This window comes from Podarcis vaucheri, assembly GCF_965113315.1.
Source record: "Podarcis vaucheri genome assembly, chromosome: 13".
Taxonomy (NCBI): domain Eukaryota; kingdom Metazoa; phylum Chordata; class Lepidosauria; order Squamata; family Lacertidae; genus Podarcis; species Podarcis vaucheri.
This window is the reverse complement of record NC_138751.1, coordinates 28495016-28515654: the sequence shown is the minus strand read 5'-3', so window position 1 is coordinate 28515654 and position 20639 is coordinate 28495016. Positions and strand designations below refer to the sequence as shown.

General features: G+C 42.1%; 2 protein-coding genes across 26 annotated transcripts in view; one reads left to right on the top strand and one right to left on the bottom strand.

Moving 5' to 3' along the window:
* KANSL1 (KAT8 regulatory NSL complex subunit 1) overlaps window positions 1-2586 on the top strand; it is a 154795-nt gene extending 152209 nt beyond the window's left edge. For all 7 annotated transcript variants that reach the window (XM_082195672.1, XM_082195671.1, XM_082195673.1 and 4 more), the window contains one exon: window positions 446-2586. In XM_082195672.1, coding sequence (XP_082051798.1) covers window positions 446-673 — 228 coding nt within the window. In that variant the 3' untranslated portion in view covers window positions 674-2586. The remainder of the gene's footprint in view (window positions 1-445) is intronic.
* Window positions 2587-7703: 5117 nt separating this feature from the next.
* Window positions 7704-20639, bottom strand: part of MAPT (microtubule associated protein tau) — an 84125-nt gene continuing 71189 nt past the window's right edge. For 16 of the 19 annotated variants that reach the window (XM_082195692.1, XM_082195679.1, XM_082195684.1 and 13 more), the window contains 3 exons: window positions 14886-14967; window positions 12782-12894; window positions 7704-7961 (listed from right to left, as the gene is read on the bottom strand). In XM_082195692.1, the coding sequence (XP_082051818.1) occupies window positions 7746-7961; window positions 12782-12894; window positions 14886-14967 (411 nt within the window). In that variant the 3' untranslated portion in view covers window positions 7704-7745. The other 3 variants (XM_082195688.1, XM_082195690.1, XM_082195678.1) reach the window with 2 other exon arrangements.

Sequence of the window (20639 nt, the reverse complement as noted above, 5' to 3'; positions counted from 1 at the left end):
AATATGGCCAATGGGGAATAATGGTAGAACATCTTCAGGGCACCAGAAGGGTCTACCAGACACTTCTGAACCAAGATGGGCCAGGAGGAGATTCAGGGATGGAGGATTTAGGTTAAATATTGGGAAGATTTGTGTATGGGAATAGAATGTATACATTGCCCAGGGAAGTTGGGGGATACCTCCTGGAGATTTCCAAGAAAAATTTGGACAAGGCAACGACTCTATCAAGGTCCCAATTCAGTGTTGGTGCTAACTGTCCCAACTCCCGTTCATTTCCCAACCGGGCAACATGTTTCTCAGAAACGCCTCAATTAACATTGCCGTACAGATTTCTGTAGTGAACTGTGTGTCTGGGACTTAGCTACAGAGATAATGGTTTGATGTATTCTAAAGGGTGTGCAGATCAATGTTGAAACCCCCCTGACCAGTCTTGGTTGGTTTTCAGACTGTACAGCCCTGGGAACGACGCCACTTCCCACTGTCCTACAACCCCAAGACAGAGTGCGAGGACCAGTTGGATCCGCACGACCGGGCCTCACGGTCCACACGGCGCACCTCCGGCAGCAAGCCTTCCCGGGAAACAGACGGAGCTCCCACCTCGCCCACCCTCGCTTGCCTCAAGAGCCGGAATCCAGGGGCCGTGGCCACAGTTCAGCGGCCGACCCACAGATAAGAGATGGACAGGAAGATGAGAGCAAAAAGCAATCCACCAAACTAACTCTTGGCATTAAAGCTTCTGAAATCTGCGTTTGATATTCAAACATCCTGCCGGGAATTTTCACAGTTTTTAGTGAATTTAAGGAGTTTAGAAACTGTTTTATTTTTCTTTCTTTCTTTCCATGTTTCCTTGTCACGCACACCTTTTATCCAGTGCTGTGTGGTCTAATGAGGAGAGCAAACTTGTCTCCCTTTTCCCATTCTTTAGGTGTACACTCCACAAACAGGAGGGTGAAGCTGGCCAAGTGACCCCTGGAATTGGTTCTCTGGTGAAAGGCTTTTCTTTCTTTCTCCTTTTTTCTTTTTCTTCTGTTCGGTGTCTGTTCTCCTCACCTTACCACAATCACTGTGCCCCTCCCCCAGGATTTTAGTGGAGTGAAATTAGTGGTGAAAAGTGACGTCTTCTGAGTACAACTTCCCTCACTATCTGTTTCTGCTCTTGGGCCACAGTGGCACTAGAATGCACTTGCAATGCAAACTCTCCCTGAAGCTGCACCCAAAAGAGATGGCTTCCCACCTTGTGGGCTAGAAGAAGCTCTTCCCCTCCAGTTCCTTCACCCTGTGTTACATTTATTAATCCATTCTGCTGTTTGTTGCTGCTTTTCAGACCATCTCTCCATGTTAAAAGATTTGTACAAGAAAAGGCAATTTCCTATCAGTACCCTGGATGTGATTTTATTTTTTTAAATCAGTTTTATTCAGCTCATACTGTGCTGCTTAATCCCTCCCCAAGTAGCAAGTTAGGAGCAGGGAAAAGGCTGTCAGCCCATCTAGAATTTTTTTTTTGGGGGGGTGTCATTCTCTTCAGTATTCCCTTTTTAATTTTGCACTTTGCCCATTAGTCTGAAAGTTGCAGTAGGTTGATTTCTTCTGCTGCTCAGTTGCAATACAGTAGTGTTAAGCCTTAAAATACTGAGAGGGATGTCAGCAGGATTCAGGAACTTGCCACCCCAGATTCACAAGCCATATTTTAGCAAGTGTCGTAAAATTCATTGTTTTCCCCCACCCTATATAGAAATATATGGTCTATGCATTGCTTGAGATTACATATTATATTTTAAGCTATGTTTGAGTATCTAAATTGTTTTCAACTTTTTTTTTCTGGAGAAAGATAGGACTTTGTTTTTCACCACTACTGCTTAACTCCACTTCCACACACCCCTTAGTTCAAAAGTCAACTTCTCCGTCAAGTTTTCTTTCCTCTTTCTCATAACTTCTTGGGCTGGCTATTGACAAGCTCAACAGGTTTGAAAATTTTAAAAATCACTTTGTTTTGTTTTTTAATTTAAAGAGGCCGTTCACATCACATCCCCAGTGGCTCCCAGATTCTGCACACCGATCCATCTGTAATGTTTTTCTGACCCCTAGCGGTGTGGCTGTTGGTCCCTGTCCTGTTGTTAGCATTGCGCCTGTCTTCTGTATTAATCACATCACCAAAAAAGGAAAAAAATACATTTTTTCTCATTTTGTAATCGTAACGAAATAGTAGCTAAACTGCTTAATGGTTGGGGTTTTTTCACAATTTTCAACATTACCTAATGTTTTTGGTTCTGTTCTAGTTAATTTCTTTTTAAGAAGAGGAAAAACCCAATGCTACCATATCCCTCTGCATTAAGTGCTTTTCTATTTATAAGGTTGAAAATTCTGAATAACCCTCTTAGCGTTATAAAGGAAAAATCCAGAAAAAAAACCACCTTGTATTTTGTAAATATTTCTTTTCCTGCTTCAAGCTGTGTAATGTCCTTGTTATATAGAAACGCTTTTCTTCAGAGAAGCTGATCTTTGTTTAATGTCTTGATTCTGTTGGCCAAAGCACAAATGTGTGCTTATAAAAAAAAAAAGATTAAAAAAATTAAAAAGTTAAGAAAACTGTGTGCTAAATCTCTTCTTTGGGAAATAACAGTTGGATGAGTGCTATTATTAGTGAGGATGCAGAGGTATCGATTGAAATTATCAAGGAATAAAAGCAAGCAATGGCTTTAAGAATGTGACTAAACTTTTAAATCATTTTTAAAATTTCTTTTTTGAAACTAGCATCCTCAAAGACAGGCTTTCTCCCAGAATATAATAAATGGTGGTAGCTATGGTGCTGAGGTGGGTACCTTTCTGCCTAGTCCAGCAGCCTGGTTAGGATGCAAGCAGGTTTTTTTTTGTGATGCTCATTACTGCCGCATGATTCCTGGAGAGTTACCCAAGGGTGAATACAGCCCTCAATACAAAAAGGTCTTGCCATGCCTATAGTGCTATAGAGAGGATGAGTGTCTTGTCCAGATGATAATTCAGTTTAAAGTGAATGAAAGCAAAAACAGGAATTCTGGAAGTACCATCTTCACAGGAACATTTTTCAGTTTAATAATGTGGTAAATTTACAAAGGCTTAAGTGTATGAAACTGGAACAGTGCTAACAAACATCTGTTTGTTAGTTGCGGCAAGAACGGTGTGACTTCTGCACTACCCCCATCTCCACCATATCTCTCCAACAAAGGCAAAGCTCGTTTAATATTGTAGTAATGAATTCTTTATTTCCAAATTCACTTTTACAGCAAGTCGGTGTAAACCAGTTGTTATAACACACAAGTACAATATGGACAGTCACAGACAGGTAGCTAAGCTAGGATGATCATATGGAGATCTTACTCCTTTCCCACCCCCTCCCACCCCGTTTCCCCACCCCCGTGAAACTTAAAAGGGAATTTGTTGGGTCTTTCAAACTCCATTGTCCCTTTTTCATACTTTCAAGTTCATGACAAAAAGCCCATTTTTTTTCCTCTTTAACTTTCAAAACCATGATTTTCATCTGTCAAATTTTAACACTTTTCCAACCCCCTAGATATGTATATTTATATACCAAGACAAGACACCAGCCAGTCAGTTCAACATGGCCCTCGATTGGAACCCTCATGGGTCTAACCCTCTATAAAACTGATGCCATTATGCATCCTAAAATGAGCCATAAAGACAATCAAAATCCATGTTTGAAAACAGATATTATGACTTAGGGAGATGGCTAAATTTGGGGTGGGGGAAAATAACTCAGAATGTTTCAATGGTTGATCCTATACCTGGGGAAGGGGAAGATTTGAGCAGTGAAATAAATGGATGAAGGCAAGGGCTGTTAATATTCAGGAGAATCAGGGAGTCAAATGATCTCAAATATAACTTTGTGTTTGTTTTTGTTGCTTCATACTGAATGAAGAGGGCTATTGTTTTATTTACAGCTTAAGCCAATACAAAAACTGACAAAAGATGACATTTTTCCAGCCCTAGCTTAATCCCCTAATGCAAACAGAAAATAATCTCAGTGACATGGTATATGCGCTCAGTGGGGAAAATCTCACATTTGTTCACTTCAGGCATATTAATCTTCCTCACATCCTAAAGTAATACAACTGCAGGCTTTATTTTTAAATACAGTATCATAGAGTTATTGGAAATTGTTGAAAGGTGACCAATATGCTGATCTGTCTGAAGAACCCTGGCTACCACATTGGTACTGCAGTACAGTGATATAGCCAACAAAGTAACATTCTTGAACCCAATCGGTTCCTCTCCCATGCTATCCCATCCTCCATCTTAGTCACAACTTACTCAACTTTTCTTTTTTTTACTTCATTCCACAAAATACTTTTGCTTACAGAAACAATGGACAATCTATACTTCCCAACAATTAGTTGAACTGATTTTTATCCATGGCTCAAAACAATAAGCAAGCAAAGGCAGCAACAGACTTTACAAGGTGGTACTCCTAAAGCAGAAAGCCTTAGTCCCGACTCAGCCTAACAAGGACAAAAACACATGCACACAGCCCATCTTCAAGGTGTCTTATCTCGCAAGGAATGTATTAAGTTTAGCAACCGGCGTCGGCTTAACATTTGAACACCGCATCAGACATTTTCTCAGAAAAACATGCAAAGAAAGTTTTTAAAGATTTTTCTTCTCACCACCACTTAGAAATAGAAGTTCGCTTTGCAAGTTTCCCCCCCCCAAAAAAAAATATTCTCTACCACTTTGGGGGGTTTTTTTGAGCAGCTGCAGTTTCTACAAACATTCCTCCAATATCCTTGAATGCCTAGGTCTGTGGCATTGTACAAAGGCTGCTCTGGCTAGGGTACAGAAGATGTGTTTCACAATGGTGTGGGGTTTTGGAATAATTATGTGGCAGCAGTGGGGCTGCTTCCATTATTCTTGACCATTTACTATGCTGGCTTGGGCAGATGGAGAGTTGAGTCCACCATCATATGGAGGTGCGGAGCCAGTAGCTTTTCAGAAGAAGGTAGACTTGACTCCCTACCAGTCCCCAACAACATGGTCAATGATCAGGGATGATGGGAGCTGTGGACTAGCACCACATCCAGTGCCACAGATTCCCCACCTCAGTACAAAGACAGATGCACGTGTTGGGTAGCAAGACTATTTGAGGAAATGGAGAGAACAGGAAGAGGAAATTCCTAATCACTCTGAGCACTGTCCTCCCAACTCTACAGTTCTGTGATTCTAATTCTGCATGCTATGATCCTTTTCTGTTGCAGAATCTTCTGCACCCATGACAAGACACCTGGTTCAGTTAGAGGCTGCCACCCAGTCACCAACAACCACCATCAGTTTGGCAAACTCAGATAACATACGCCTTGTCAAGCTTTAAATACAGCATACTGTAAACCTACACCATAGTTCCTTATTGGACCTAGCTCTGAGGATCAGGCCTCTGTTGCCATATTTGTGAACTTACTGTTAAAAAGCCATGTATGCTATCACCAAGTTGAGATCCCCCCCCCCGCTGCTTCTTGGGTTTGTGTGTTTTGTTTTACTTAAACCATCTTATCCTCTCACTTGGAAATTTCCAAACACATCCAGGGAATTCCAACTGTGTAATGTATAAGTGGTGGTGGGACTGCCTTATAAAATCTGTATCATTTACAACCGTTCATGCAATAGATTGTGTAATAATTCTAATAGGAGCTCTGTTGCTGTTCGGTGTTTCAGGTAGTACTCCAATAAACTAGACTATGTTTTGCAAAGCCTGTGTTGCTTGGGAACTTACACCTGAAGGATGGAAATTTGAGAGGGCAGGGGAGAGAGAAAAATTCTATCAGATGATAAAGGCAGTGGCAGGGAGGAAGAGCCATTCACAAAAGGCAAAGTACTCTCTGCAATTAAAGTAGTTTCACTTAGCCTAGGTAAATGCACAACTACAACTCGTACCATAAATGTTTTTTAAACAGCAAGGGGGGGGGAAGGGTTTGTAAGGACGACCCTGGAATCTGTACTACAAATGCAATTAGTCTTCCAACTTTGACAGGTGAGGGAAAGAGCTCTTTCTGCTAGTATGATAGCTTCTTCAGCCAGTACACATATGCAGGTTATGTTCAGAAACAGTCATTATTCAGACATTTCTGCACAGTGTGCTAGTTTTGGACTCTTTCCCCCCCCCCCACCTGTGAAAACTTGAATTCTCTGGCACCTTTTCAAAAAATATGGGAAATAGATTCCTGCTGGTTGCATTGTGCTGTAGGTTTCCCTTGGAGCATGCACACCCAAATTTGGGGACTTGTTCATACTACATGAGCAATGCTTGATTAACTCATAACTGAAAGGGTGAACAATCTTCATGGAAAAGTATTGGAGGTGATAACGAAACCTTTTGGTGTCTATGATTTGTGATGCTTCTTCCACACATGCACGTACTGAGGAACAAACATGCATGCGATGAAGAGAGCATCAGATATATGCAACTATTATGAAAGACTCTTGATTCTAAAAGGTGCACCTATTCCCACATGCACGCCCTTCCAGGAAGTTACCCTTCTTCCCCCATGCACTTGCACTTAAGTGCACCTATCTCATTTAACAAAAAACCCTAGAACCACACCTCTACCTCACAAATTTCTACGTACAACCACAATTTTGTCATGAAAACCAAGAGAAACAGCCATGCTTATCGGACTCAACACAAGGAGCAAATCTGAAACCCACAAACCTCCTTGCTCCCCTCCCCCAAGAACGCCTCCCAAGTCCTTTGAGACAACCTGCAAATGTTACGGCAAGAGCAAAGAGACGGGCATGGAACTTGTGGCATTTTTTAGGCTGGAAAGATGAGAAAGAAGGCAGGCAAGTGGAAGAGGGGAGAAAAGTGGTAGTAATAGTCAAATAGTATGAAAATTTGCTTTTAATGTCCCTACATTTGCAAAAACAGTGTCCCCAAAGGAGAATCGCATGAGGCAAGCGTCACCTTGCTCCTCAGTATGCATCATTTGAACCATAGTTGAGGGAGCTGGCAGGATTTCAATGCTGTTTGCTCTTGTAATTCAAAGGTATAAGGCCAATGCATTGGCCCTTGCATGCAGTGGTATGGCTCTAGTCAAACCCCATTCAAGAAAACTTAAAAGGCATATGCCTGTGGCAAATTGGGCATTTGCCCCCTTCCCAGCATAGAAACATGTCCCCCTGCAGAGATGAGATTCTGAAGACTAATTCCCTGAGGACTGAAGTAGGGGATATTTCACACTGCAAATCCTGTGTATGCAGTTGATATCTGCTTTAGACTTACACTATCACACATACCTGTAACAAAATGCAAAGCAGCAGGTGTTCTTGAAGAAGGTTACTAAACAATCCCACAGCAATATAGGCTCTTTTCTCTGTTCATGGGGACAAACTTGGTTAGCTGCTGCTCATCGACAGAGGCAGATACCAACCCTCTTTCTCAAGCTTATATCTTAAGCAGCACAAAGTTTCCTAACAATTACATTTCCTTTTGTTTAGGAGCAAGTGGTGAAATGATGTCTTTCTCTAGACTGAGATATAGTAAGAAATCTTTGTTTTCACACTGTTACTAATTTTGAAATCCTGAGACCACAGATGAATAAATGGCAAGGGGGACAGGGAACCAGGTAAAAAGAGTTAGCCCATTAATATAAAAAACGAAATAAATTAAGGAATGGTGGGGAATGAAGATGTAAAACGGAACAGAGGAAGAAAGGCCAGAGTGGATTCTTCTCTTCTTATTCTCTCCACCCACTTTAACACAATCACAAGCCCTGCTTGGCCAGGGAAGCAGACACTTCATCGGCCAATGTGGCCAGCTGTGGGGAGTCCACCATGTTGATGCTTCCAGTAGAGGAGACGTTGCTAAGGCGCCGTGGGGAGGCATCTCCAGATACAGTGGGTGATTTGTAGACAATTTCAGCTCCATGGTCAGTCTTGGCTTTGGCGTTCTCACGAAAGGTCAGCTTGTGGCTCTCAATCTGGAATGAGAGACGTCGACAGGTCAGGACAAGAGAGCAGGACAGGGAAAAGTGGAGGGGGTTGGTGCTGTTTTCCCACCACTCACTTCAGCTATACCTTCACTAGCGTTTGACTGGTATGCCAAAGTGGTTCATTCAGCTGCAGCTCCTCTTCTCCCCATCGCCGCCGCTTTGGCAAAACACTGGTGTATGCTCAGAATTAGGACAATCCAGGCTCTCAGTTTTTAGTGTGCTGTTATAAGGGCAGTCCCACTCATTTGCTTGGCTGACATTTTTTTTAATTAAAAAAAATAATGATAGCCATGTTTCCTTGATCTAGGAATCCTACATTGCTTCATACAACCTATAGACAGAAGTTGTATGCAAACTGTGTGCTATGAGCCTATGAAATGGAACATACAAAAATGTCAACTTCTTTCAAAAGCAGCTTCTCCCAGAATTGTACTACCATGTTATGAAAAGGTGACCTATCCAAATACATTTATGAATGTTTTCAGGCAAAGAAGTCGAGTCTCCTATCAAACTGGGCATCCCTTATCTTGAAACCATGCCAGATGAAAGATCCCAGCAGCCAATAGATTACAGAAAGGTGAGATGGTGATAGAGGTCTGATAGTCCAAAATATTTTTAAAGTACAGGGTTTTTTTCCACATTAAGCTGCTAGGGTTAGTACACAACATCAGGTTTTCAGTCTAACAAAATCAGAGAAAACTAGTATGATGCCTTCCCACCCCACGCCCTCCAAGCTCTGGGTATCTGATTCCCATCTAGCTCTCACAAAGCTCATGAGAACAGGTAACTACTTACTGGCATCACATGGGTGCAAGTCGGGGAGTGGGCTCTCCTCAGGGATGGAGGGCTCCGTGATGGGGGAAGGAGGCCCAGTCTTATTGGGGCAGTTTTGAGCACCGTTCGTGTCTTCCTTGCCCTTCTCTCTCTGCATGTGGGTGGAGAAGGTCAGTGGGATGCAAAATAGCATCGTCAAATAAGATGACATGAAACCAAAAATCTTCAATGGGGAGGGAGGGACATAAAGAATTGGAGGAGGACAGAGCATCAGGAATATAACTGCAGTGTGCAGAAGAAGGTACAGGAGCCAGAGATGGAGAATGCAAGAGCTAGCGAATAAAGATGGTGTCTCATACCACTCAACAGATGGCTGGTGAATTTTGCCATTGTCAGTCGACAGAGGAGTGGAACATACAGGCAGGGGTTAACTCCTCTTCTGGAAAGCAGGGTCAAATGATTTTTACCAAAAATTAATTCTAGTGGGGAAGAAAGCTTTGTCCAATTTCCAATCTTAACTCTGCCTTCACAAAAAAGCAGGGTTACTTCTTGCCTTTGTATGCTACTGCTGTCGCCATAGGTGCCTTCTTAAATAAAAAAAATAGATCTTCTTAGAAGGCCTTAACTTTGACACCTTTATCCTCTGGATCTCCTCTCTCATTAGCCAGAAGTGCGGAGGAGGTGGATGGAGCTTGCACTACTCAACTCCCTGCTTAAGTCTAAGGGCTCTGCGGAGGAAAAAGAGCTCCATTTACAGCCTTTGGGCCTCTACATTAGAGATAGCCAGGAGTCTTCCCAGACCCCTAAGCAATCCCAGGGACACCAGCAAATGATCAGGGGTAGCTAGGGTCTTATGCAGACCCCCATTCCACAGTTGTAGAAGCAGAAGTCTTTAGAGGCGTGGGTATCTAGAGTCTACATCCCCCTCCTCTTTCTTATCAGGTGGCGACAGCAGGGTTTTTTGCTTAAAGCAACAACTTATTGTGAGATGAAGTTATATAGCTTGGTGATGGCTGGTGCAGGGATGCTACTAAAGCAGAGGACCTCTGTAGTGTTTTCCATATTTTTTACTGTTCACAAGAAAAACAGATGCTCACACTTCATTAGCAGAATTCGTTATCACAGGAAAGGATTCCTTCTAGATGCCCTGGCTGTCTCAGGGCACAACTACAGAATGGTCACCAAGCCTGAGCAGATAGCTAATATAATTAATGGAACTATTCCAAAGTTTAAACTTGTCTCTTGGGGAGGGGAATCAGTGGGGGAGAGAACAGTGCTATTCCTGACATTAAACCTTCTCACTCTCATGAATTCTCTGCCCTCTTTAACTATGTTCATTACGCTGCTTGCCATTCATGGACTCCTCTTCCTGTGCCTGGAGCATAGGTCCATCCAAGTGGGTCAAAGTCATACTTATGCTCACAGTGCCTGCAAGGGTTTCCTTCTCTGATACGCTACAAAAGCCCAACTGTGGTCCAGGAAATGCAGAAAAAGAAGGGAGAGGGGGAGAGGGGGAGTGAAAAGAGGTGGATGCTCAGATGTGTGAATGACACTGAGAGAAGGATAAGGAAGCGGAGAAGTTCCTCCATCAGAAGCCAGCACATTCACTGGAAGGAGCCAATGAGAGCTAGAAAGGTTTCTAAGGCTACTAAAATGAGATGCGTCTGAGAGGAAGGGGCTGAAATGCATGTGAGTAGAGCCTCCCTCCCCAAGACAGGCACAACAGATGAGGCAAATACAAACAAACAAACAGAATTAACTGGTATACGTGAATCACTCTCCAAATGGGGTTTCAAAACCTATGATGCATCCCTGCTGATAGCTCCAGGGCCTTTTGTGCATAAGCTGCCTGAACTGGGTTGCCAATTTATGAGGAAAAATAACCCAGTCTAGACTGCTCTTGTGCTTTTAACAGCAGCTTGATACACAGAAAGCAGCGGGCAAACCTTTTCATAGCATGGAAATGAATATCACCACCTGTTAATGTTTGTACATTAAGCCACTATTAAAGGCACAAATATATATAGGCCAGCTGAAAAGCTGGCAATCCTATTCTGAAGTGGAATGATTTAGGGATTTGATATTCCCAGATGCACAGTAAGCAGGCAAGCCTGGTCCAAGGAAAACAGCTAATTGTGCAATTAACTTCTAACTATATTATATGACCTCAATGGGGAAGGTCCGCCTTAACAGAATTACTGTGCTGATTCATCATTTTACCAGTCTTTCTGGGAGGACCACTCCAGTTGGCAGTATTTGCATCCTATGGAGGGACCAACAGAATAGGCTGCTCTGCTACATTAAATATCTCAGCAACCTGGATATCAGCAATATGTGAGCAGGTAATGGCAATGGGTCCTTTCTTTTTAAACAAAAAAAAGTTGAGAGAGGCCTTCTTAGAGCAAAGCAGGGGCTTTGTGAAATTTTAAAAAGGCCTCAAGTGTACCTTATGAAAATGATATCTAGACCACAGCATCAGACATCAGTCTTGACTGTAGTAGCAAACATAGCCAAGCAAGCAAAGACCCCTCCTCCTCCTTGCTCCATTTGAAACCTTTGCCTCCCTCTGGGCGCATACAGACGTACCTAAAAATGGCAGCCGACATGTTAATTTCTCCAGTGATGTGAGCCTGGTTTCCCCCTCCTTTATGCTGCAAATCAACAGGCATACTTACCTCCATTGTAAACACCGCATTCCTTGCTGCCCCTTCCCCATGCTTTAGACTTTCTGCTTTTTTTGAAAAATTATGTAAAGCACCAATGATATATAGCTGTGTGATTAAAGGGGAAACTGAACTTACCGTGAAGCTCCCTCTGTTTAATCAGTAGGATCGCTGGCTAGAAAGACTAACTTCTCCTGTATCTCCAAAGGCAAGGCCAACCTAACTTATATCCCTAGTTGGAGAAGAATTTCCTTCCAAGATCTTGGCAGATAGCAAATGCACTCATTAAAGAAACAGTCTATCAACAGGCAGGCTCATTAAACGCACTCATTAAAGAAACAGTCTAGCAACAGGCATGCTCACTTGAGGAAAAGCTGGAAACACCAAAGCATGACAAAAGGAACTAGGAGTGAGAAAAGTGATGTAACATGCTGCTGCCCCATGCACACATCACCTCCCCACCCCCCACACTGTGCTTGCCTGACCGCCACACCAGTAAGTCTGCCCACCAACCCACCAATTAACAAGCGGGAACACCCAACTTCCCTTTCTCATTTAGTTTAGCCAGGAATCACAAGTTGGGAGAATGGTTGTATTCAGGGCCTGCTTGCAGCTTCCCACGGGCACCTGGTCGGCCACTATGGGAATGCAATGCAGGACTAGATTCAGCAGGGCTCGGCACAAGACACTGCAGTGAGTCAGTTTTTGCTTCAACTCTCTTTTCTCCAAACTCAGCAACAGGTTTGTCTGGCAATAACATGATGGCAATGCTTTCAGAGCCCACAAGCTTTGTTTTTAGGTATGTCTGTACGCACCCCCAGGTGCCTCTTGGAGAGTATGGAAGGACAGAATTCTTCTGAAGGGCAAGTCCTACCCCACTTCAGCCATCATTGTGGGCAGCTGCTAAGGAACTAAACACATGTTATGTACAAACATGCTTTAAACCTCCGGGGGGGAGGGGCGTGTTCAGTGTGGGGAAAAGGGTTGAACACTCCTTCCCACACTATTTTTCTGCTCTCAATCACCTCAGCTTGGAGAGGGGAAGATCAGCATCACAGCTCCAATATGTGATTTTGCATGTAACACATAGTTTAGTCTCTGAGGCAGCTCCCTTTTTTGGAACAAAGTGGAGAATGATGCTAAGCAATTACCCTTTGCTGTTAGTCTGGCAAACGTAATAGGCATTTAGTAGGCATTAGAGAAGCATACAGAAAATGCATGGGGAAAACAGGGGACTTAAAAAACAAGGTTCAAAGCAGCAACATCAGAGACTGATGGGGAGCAGGGCTTGAGAAAGATGCTGCTACCTGTTATTACCTTGATGAGATTTTCCCCTCATGCACAGAAAACAGCAAGAGGAAGAATGCTTACCTTTTTATTTCCTCCTCCAGGCATATGGGTGATGTTGTCTAATGACCCAATTTTTGATTGCACCTTATCTTTGAAGTCCAGTTTCTCAGATTTCACCTCCACCTGCCCACCACCTAGAGGACAAATAAAGGCAGGGTTAACAAATATATATAAAAAAAGTGTGTGTACAATATTTGGAGAAAATAATGTCATGGATTTGGCCTGTTATCCTCAGAGTTTAGCGCAAGTAAATAATACATTCTACAGCCTAGAAAGCAAAAAACAAACCCAGCAAGTTCACACAGCAGAAGGCAAGTTCCACACAATTTGCAAATATACTTTGATCTCATAAAACTGATCAAGTTTTACTACGTGTCCATGCTCCCTTTCAGCATTAGAAGTGGAAGCAGTTGGTTCAGAATAATGCCAGCTGAATGAATTGCAAAATAGTGAAAAAATAATGAAATACTAGCAGGCAAGAGCTAAAAGAAAAGAAAAGGATGTTGGGTTGGATGAGCTTGAGAAAAAATTATCTTGGATCAACTTGGTGGATGCTCAGTGTGTAAGATACTGCTATAGAGAAGAAATATTGTCAGGTAGGAGTTTTGTTTGCCACCTGTGCCCAGTATGTGGCTTGCTCACTTGACTATGCAACTCAGTTGTATAGAAAGTAAATGGCAACAGTTGAACATGCCACTATAGGGTGTACTTTAAATTAGATGCTAGCAAGCTTATATGTACCTAATATACCAAGGTGATAAATACCATCAACAGTCTGATGAGACCCACTCTTTAAGAAGAGTCCCCTTTTCTCTCCCTCCCTCCCTCCCTTTCTCTTTCATGGCCTCCATCCATAGGACCAAAGGAAGCAACAAAAGGCCTTATCAATTACATTTGCAGGTAGACTGTGCCTGCTGCCAACTGGCTTCTGTACCAGCCGGTTGGACAAAATAGCTCAGAGAGCACAAATGTATGTACTAACGTGTGTGTTAGATGGTTGCCCCCAATAGGCCTGTATGCATCTGCTGTGGCATCCAGACTTCTTCAACGTTCCCCCCCCCCAAAGCAAATTTACAGCAGAATGTATACAGGGAGAGGACTCAAGTCCATGAACCATGCCTAGGAAGGGCTTCCAGAGATCAAAGATCTGATAAAGCATGTTTGCCTCTGTAGGAGGGCTTTTGGAGGCATTCACATGAAATTATTAAGTAAGGTAAAAGTAAAGGGACCCCTGACCATTAGGTCCAGTCGTGACCGACTCTGGGGTTGCAGCGCTCATCTCGCTTTATTGGCCAAGGAAGCCAGCGTACAGATTCCGGGTCATGTGGCCAGCATGACTAAGCCACTTCTGGCGAACCAGAGCAGTGCACGGAAACGCCGTTTACCTTCCCGCCAGAGCGGTACCTATTTATCTACTTGCACTGGCGTGCTTTCAAACTGCTAGGTTGGCAGGAGCAGGGACCGAGCAACGGGAGCTCACCCCATCACGGGGATTCGAATCGCCGACTTTCTGATCGGCAAGTCCTAGGCTCTGTGGTTTAACCCACAGCGCCACCCACATCCCTATTATTAAGTACTAACCCATTAATCATTAATATATTAAGTTTATAATAACCTAAAAAGTTATGCAACTATGTTATCTTGGTCATGCATCTAGGCTTTTCTAGAATAACCCTGTGAACCAATAGTTGACAAAAATCATGTAGGTGATCAATTCCAATATTTTGCAAACATTTCTCTCTCTCAGACAGAACTTAGTACAGTGGTACCTCCGGTGGCACATGGGATCTGTTCCAGAGCCACTTCTGCGCATGCGCACGATGAAACCCAGAAAAATACTGGGTTTGCTGCGCACGTATCCCGAAGGATATGTAACTGGAGGTGAACGTAACTAGAGCTACCACTGTAGAGGCAACCATTACATGGGATGCAGACTATCTTTTTTTCATTTCGCAGTTGTAATTACTTCTTCTTCTACCTATCATTGTCCTTCTTTCCCTCCTTTCCCCTTTCCTTTGTCAATGTCTGCAAAAAAGCAGAATAAAAAAGCTATTGGGTCCCACCCCCTTTAGAAGTCCAGTAAGAAACTGTTGTTTTTTAAAAAAACATATATAGTCACCATCACCTGGTTTATGATGAATGTTGTCCAAGGAACCACATTTAGACGTTATGTGGCTGAGATCCACTGGCTTGTAAACAATTTGTACCTGTGAGGACAAAATTAAAGAAGTGCACAGAGTGTTTGGGGCTGGAATTTATTTCAACTTGAAAAAGAATGTCTCCCCAAGATATGCAGAAAAAGTGAGACAGACGACACACTGGAACCCAACTGGAGAAGAAATGCAGTTTGAAAAGCTGTCTAAAAGTTTAATCATTCAAGCACAGGAGAAGGAGAGTTTTCCACCAGAAACTGTGAAGTCAAAGCACGCGTTGTAGCAAAATCTCCCGCCAAAGGCATGCATACTTTTTCTTTGATTGATTTTATGAAATTCAAAGAAAAGTAACAAGGATCATCATATAACAGGAAAAGTAGATTGGATGACATATTTTTGTAATCTGAGTTTCCAAAAGCTTTAGAAAAAATATACCTCTCTCGTCCCTTGTTTATAACATAGTTGTTATTTTAAGCATACCTATATTCCAGAGTCTCAACTTTAGGAATTCATTTTCATTTTAAGTTAGATGAGATTCCAACTGCTGTAGTTATTCATAATAAATCTGTTCTATATATTTAACCTTTCTGTTCAAATATTTTAAGAATTTAAAAATATAATCAGTTGTTCAAAAGGTAATGAAAAAGACATTTCTTTTATACTTGCAAGCATTTTTATATAAAAAGATTTAAAATGTCCAGCAAGATCACCACATGTGGTTATAGTCAACATTATCCTTATTGCATTTCCACAGCATGCACTTACTCTTTATCACACCTCCAGAGGAAGGAGGTGGGAAAGCAATGGGAACGGAAGATGCTTAAGTGAGACAGGGAGAAAGGGGTGAGCAGACAGAGGTATAATCAAATAAGATATGCTACAGAGAAAATATAAAAAACCAGAAACAGAATTAAATACCTTTTTCTGATGTAAAACTTAAGGTTTATGTCCACAAAAACTGAAACAACAGAAATAGTCAATGTGCATTGAAAGGGTTGATTTTTTTCTAAAAGGATCTTTTCTAAATGTTGCAACAGATCAAAGGTATCTGAAACAACATGGAGACTGAAACCATACTGTGGAAAAGATTCATTTTTTCCAGAAATATTTTCTTAAAGCATGCATTCACAGCAAGAGTGAAACTTCTGATGAAATTTCATCAAATTCGCTTATGTCTACCCAGCCCTCAAAAATATGCACTGAATTTTCAGAGCTTCATTTGGATATGATGAATACCATCACAGAATTTGGATGTGTAATATTCCTTGCTTTGAATGTTCTATTAAAAAATAATTACAATCACAGCACAATTGTGACACATTGAACCATTTCGCTTAAATAGTGATCTATGCAGTACAGGGAAAGGAATACTAAGGTATTTAAACAAAGCATTTCTGAACCTTTGAATGGCATACACAAGCTAGCAAGTGTACAACATGCACAAAAGGTACAGATAAAATTGAATTAGTGGTTATTGAGTTACAAGCATTAATGACATTGTGGGAAGGAATACAATCTGACTAGAGGCAAATGGTATTCAGGGTTTCTTGTGGGCTGTAGGTGGGGCAGTATCTTCCTAGTTTATCCCTGTGCAGTTTGCTGAAAATCAGACTCAATGTCAAAGTGCCTGTCATCCTCTCAGCCACCAGGCAAATGAAAGTTCAGCATTTAGAACTGCAACCTGCAATGGCTGAACAGGTTGCAGGGTAAGCCTCTCAGACAACAAGCATTGTTTTATCTGATGGTGGTACCTCTTCCAGGCCCCTGAACTTGAACTTACAGCTGCTCACTGGGCACTTTCATCCTGCTTCCAGTCATCCAAAGCAGTATTTTAGAGGTCTCAATTCTCAGTGGCGCTTTCCATGTTGTGCTTGGAAAGACTACTCGGAACCGTTATAATCGTTTCTGGATTCTCACCTACATCCAGAACATCCTGGAACTGAGAAGCCATCTTGTACAAAAAAGAACATTGGAGTTCGAATGGGAAATCTCCAGTAAACTGGGGATTAAAGGTAAGGTTTCCAAAGGTGCTTTATTCCTCCCAGCCAACACCTCTTTTTAAGTTTTCTGGGACCACACCTACCTGCAGGAGGCTTTTACCACTCCCATCATGCAATTCTAAAGTTCCCCTCTAGAACCTCTTGTTAGTGAAGAAGGCCAAAGATGAAGCATACAAGGGCTTGACCTCAGTTCTCCAATTCTATGTATCTTATTAATGGTTTTTTTTTTCTTTTTTAACAAAAGTAACTCAAAACAACTTACAACAATATATGACACATATATTAAAACCAACATAAAACAAAAAGGAGGTTAAAAAAAATAATCATGTCCACATCCAAAGGCTGTACAAATGGGAAAGTATTCAAAACAAGCAGATACCAAAATTCCTCTGTTGACTCTGCCTTAACTGTAGGATCTAAGTCAGAATGGGTAAAGACATTTCTGCCCACGAAGGGTCCGGAATATTGGTCACAGCCAGCTACCAAGTTGCCTCCTATCTGTAGAAGAATCAAGCTTTAACAGCCCTTTGACTGCGATAAAGTGCCAGAACAGTTGGCAAAATAGTGATGGAATAGTGTGGCCACAGAGTAGACTGTACTAGGCACACTAATAGTCTATAGTACAGTATCTAAGCTGTTGATTAGATTAAATGCAAGTCTACTATTACTACCACTTTACGAGTCACCCCATTGGTTCACTCCTTCCAACTTCACAAATGAAGAGGCCAGCTCAGCTCCCCAAAGAGAGGAAGGGGTGCATCAAGCCCCTAGCCTCATGAGGCCTTCAGCAGGATTGCCCAGTTTGGGTGAAAGGAAACTCTTCCCAAAAGCCATCGAAAAATCATTTAGGATCCACCAGTCTCCTGGAGCAGGCTGTCCTGATAGGTCTTCCAACCATCCTGAGATCTGGGATCCCACCAATCTTTTTAAAGATGAGTCTAAACTATCCTGAACATCTCCAAGATTTCTCTGTAAACATCTTTCTCCTATCGTATTTTTTAATCTGTTTGCATTTGGTGAAAGCTGTGACGGAAGGAGAGATATTTTGGTATGCATTGTTGAGCACAGGATGAAAAGCACCCAGTGGGAAATCAGGAATTTGTGTTGTGTAGCTTAGTGCTAGAATGAACACATATATAAGGTACAGGGTGGGGAAATAGATAGGAAAAAGTATCAGGAGAGACCACACAAACAGGCACCTGTTTTCTCTGCCTTTGTTCTAAAGTAGACCCTTCTTGCATATGCATCTCAGGAGGCTCTTCAACTCAACCTTGTCACAAAACGTGCAGCCTGTCTTCCTAGTTCAGCACATCTTAAGCATAGATCAGTAAAAATCTGCTTATATTTGGTATAGAAGTCAGCTCAACTCTGTGTTTTGCTAGGCAAACTGTCTTCATCTGAGAGCACATTTCCATCTTGCCTGCCAAGGTCAATAGGTTAGACTTAATGTGTACTAGATAGAAATGCAGTAATTGTTTTGCACAGAATCCACATCCAGTATCATAGCGCAGGGAAGTAATGATACCTATAAACCTATTAATCACTGTGAATCAGATCTAAAACTCTTCAAGATCCAAGTGTCTTTGTAATGTCTGAATTGCTCCATATAAATCACATGGACTTATCACATAAATCCCAAAGAAGCATTTTCAATAAAAGGGGAGCAGCCTAGGCTTTTCCTGGGGTGATCCAATTTGTCCATGTTTTGTAAACAAAGAAGTCTGCTCTCTGACTCTAAAAATAGAACAAGAATGCCATTCCATTGCCTTCAACACCAACCCCCAGGATGGTGTATTGCAGTACTATTTTGGTGTTTACTATCTCATACGTCAGGTGTCTTTTTTTCAGATTGACACTGAAGAAAACTTTCCCCTACTTAAGAACACTTTTGGGTTTTGCTTTGGGATATTGCAAATTTAGCCTAAGCTCACATAAACCTCCATCAATAGGTAAGTTTATATACATTCATTTTAAATTACAATGAGGTTTACAAAAATTAAGATAAGTAAAATAATAAATACACTTTATTGTGCAGGGTGTGGTAGCCTCAGACTATAGCTCTCATCAGCGTCACGCAGCACAGCAAATGCCCACAGAGCACTGAACAGATGGCTTAGAATAAAAGCACTAAGCACTAGTTCCTGTGCCTGAACACTAGGGGTGTTCAACTAAGCTTTACTCAGAGTAGATCCACTGAAATTAATGAGCACGACTAAGCTAGAATTGACTATACAAATAGCAGTGCTGTTGCAATTTTCTTTCCTCTTCCAAATGCTAGTTACTGAAAGATCTTCCTCCAAATTTGAAAAAGGCAAAAAGGATTTTTTAATCCGCAATTAAAATACATCATGGCTTCCTCTAAGCATGATTTATAAAAGAAATGGCAGAAAAAAATTGGGAATGCCAACATTAAAAGCATAATATACTTTTGCAGGTTCCTTATGTAATGTGGAAATCTAGTCTCCAAGTACAAGTGCCCATGCAACATCTGCCTTCATCTAAGCCCTCTGTGCACTCCTTTTCTTCCCCAGCTACTCTTTGCAATATTCACAAACTGTACAAACAATTCTGATGTGCAAACTTATTTGGAGATGACCAACTTTGCTAAAAAGCCTTCCTAACTTATAGGGCACCTATAGATAGGTACATTAAACAGTACAACAGCAAGCTGGCCTAAGTGCAACGCATAATGAGTTCCTTACTAATCTTGAATGTAGCTGTAGCCCTTGAAAGCATTTCAGGTTTTCTTATTAAAATATAAATTTGTTTATAAAAGCTAGCTCAAGATGAAATTTATTCACTGCAGACTAGTGCATAAAATAAACCCTGCTGTTTTGATATGTCCCACAATTATCTTGGCTGACAAAACAACATGAAAACATCAACACAAGGGATGTGGTAGGATACAGTCATATCAACACCAAGTCAAAAGAGTCAAATTGTTTAAACAAGGCAAACCAATACATCAAACTAATTTGAGCACGTTATGTACACTTGTGAAAGTATGTGGAACTTGTTCTGAATACAGGCTACAAGCCTTGTACATATTCCTTATTGCTTTGAAAAACACACCGGGTGACATTAATTGAGAGGATGCTCATCTGATTTGCACATGACACAAAACTGTGATGGGTAGCTAATGCTACAGAAGACAATTGGGATTCAAGATGACCTTAACAGATTGGAGAACTGGGCTCAGACTAACAAAATGAATTTCAATAGGGACAAATGTAAGGCTCTACACAGGCAGGAAGAAACATCTGCACAGATATAAAATGGGAGACACCTGGCTTCATAGTACGTATGAAAAGGATTTAGAGATCTTAGCCTGGAAAAGAGAAGACTGGGAGGAGAGATGCTAGCCATCTTCAAATATCTAAAGCAGTGTTTCCCAAACGTTTTTGGGCAACGGCACACCTGTTTACTGAAAAAAAATCTCGCGGCACACCACCATTAAAGCCCCGCCCCGTGACGTCAGCGCGCAGCGTCACGCCGGGAGGAGCGCAGGAGCGATGCCTCTCTCTGGCTCTCCCTCCGCGCAGGCTGAGGGAGGGAGGGAGGGGCGCGTGTGACTCGTCTCTGCTGGGAGACCAAACCCAGCGAGGCAGAGTCGCGCGGAGGCGCCCAGGCAGCGCTGCCGGCTGCGAGGAGGAGCGCCAGGCAGCAGCAGGAGGTGCGACCTCTCCTCGCCGCCGCCGCCCCGTCTCTCGCCGCCCGACTCGCCCG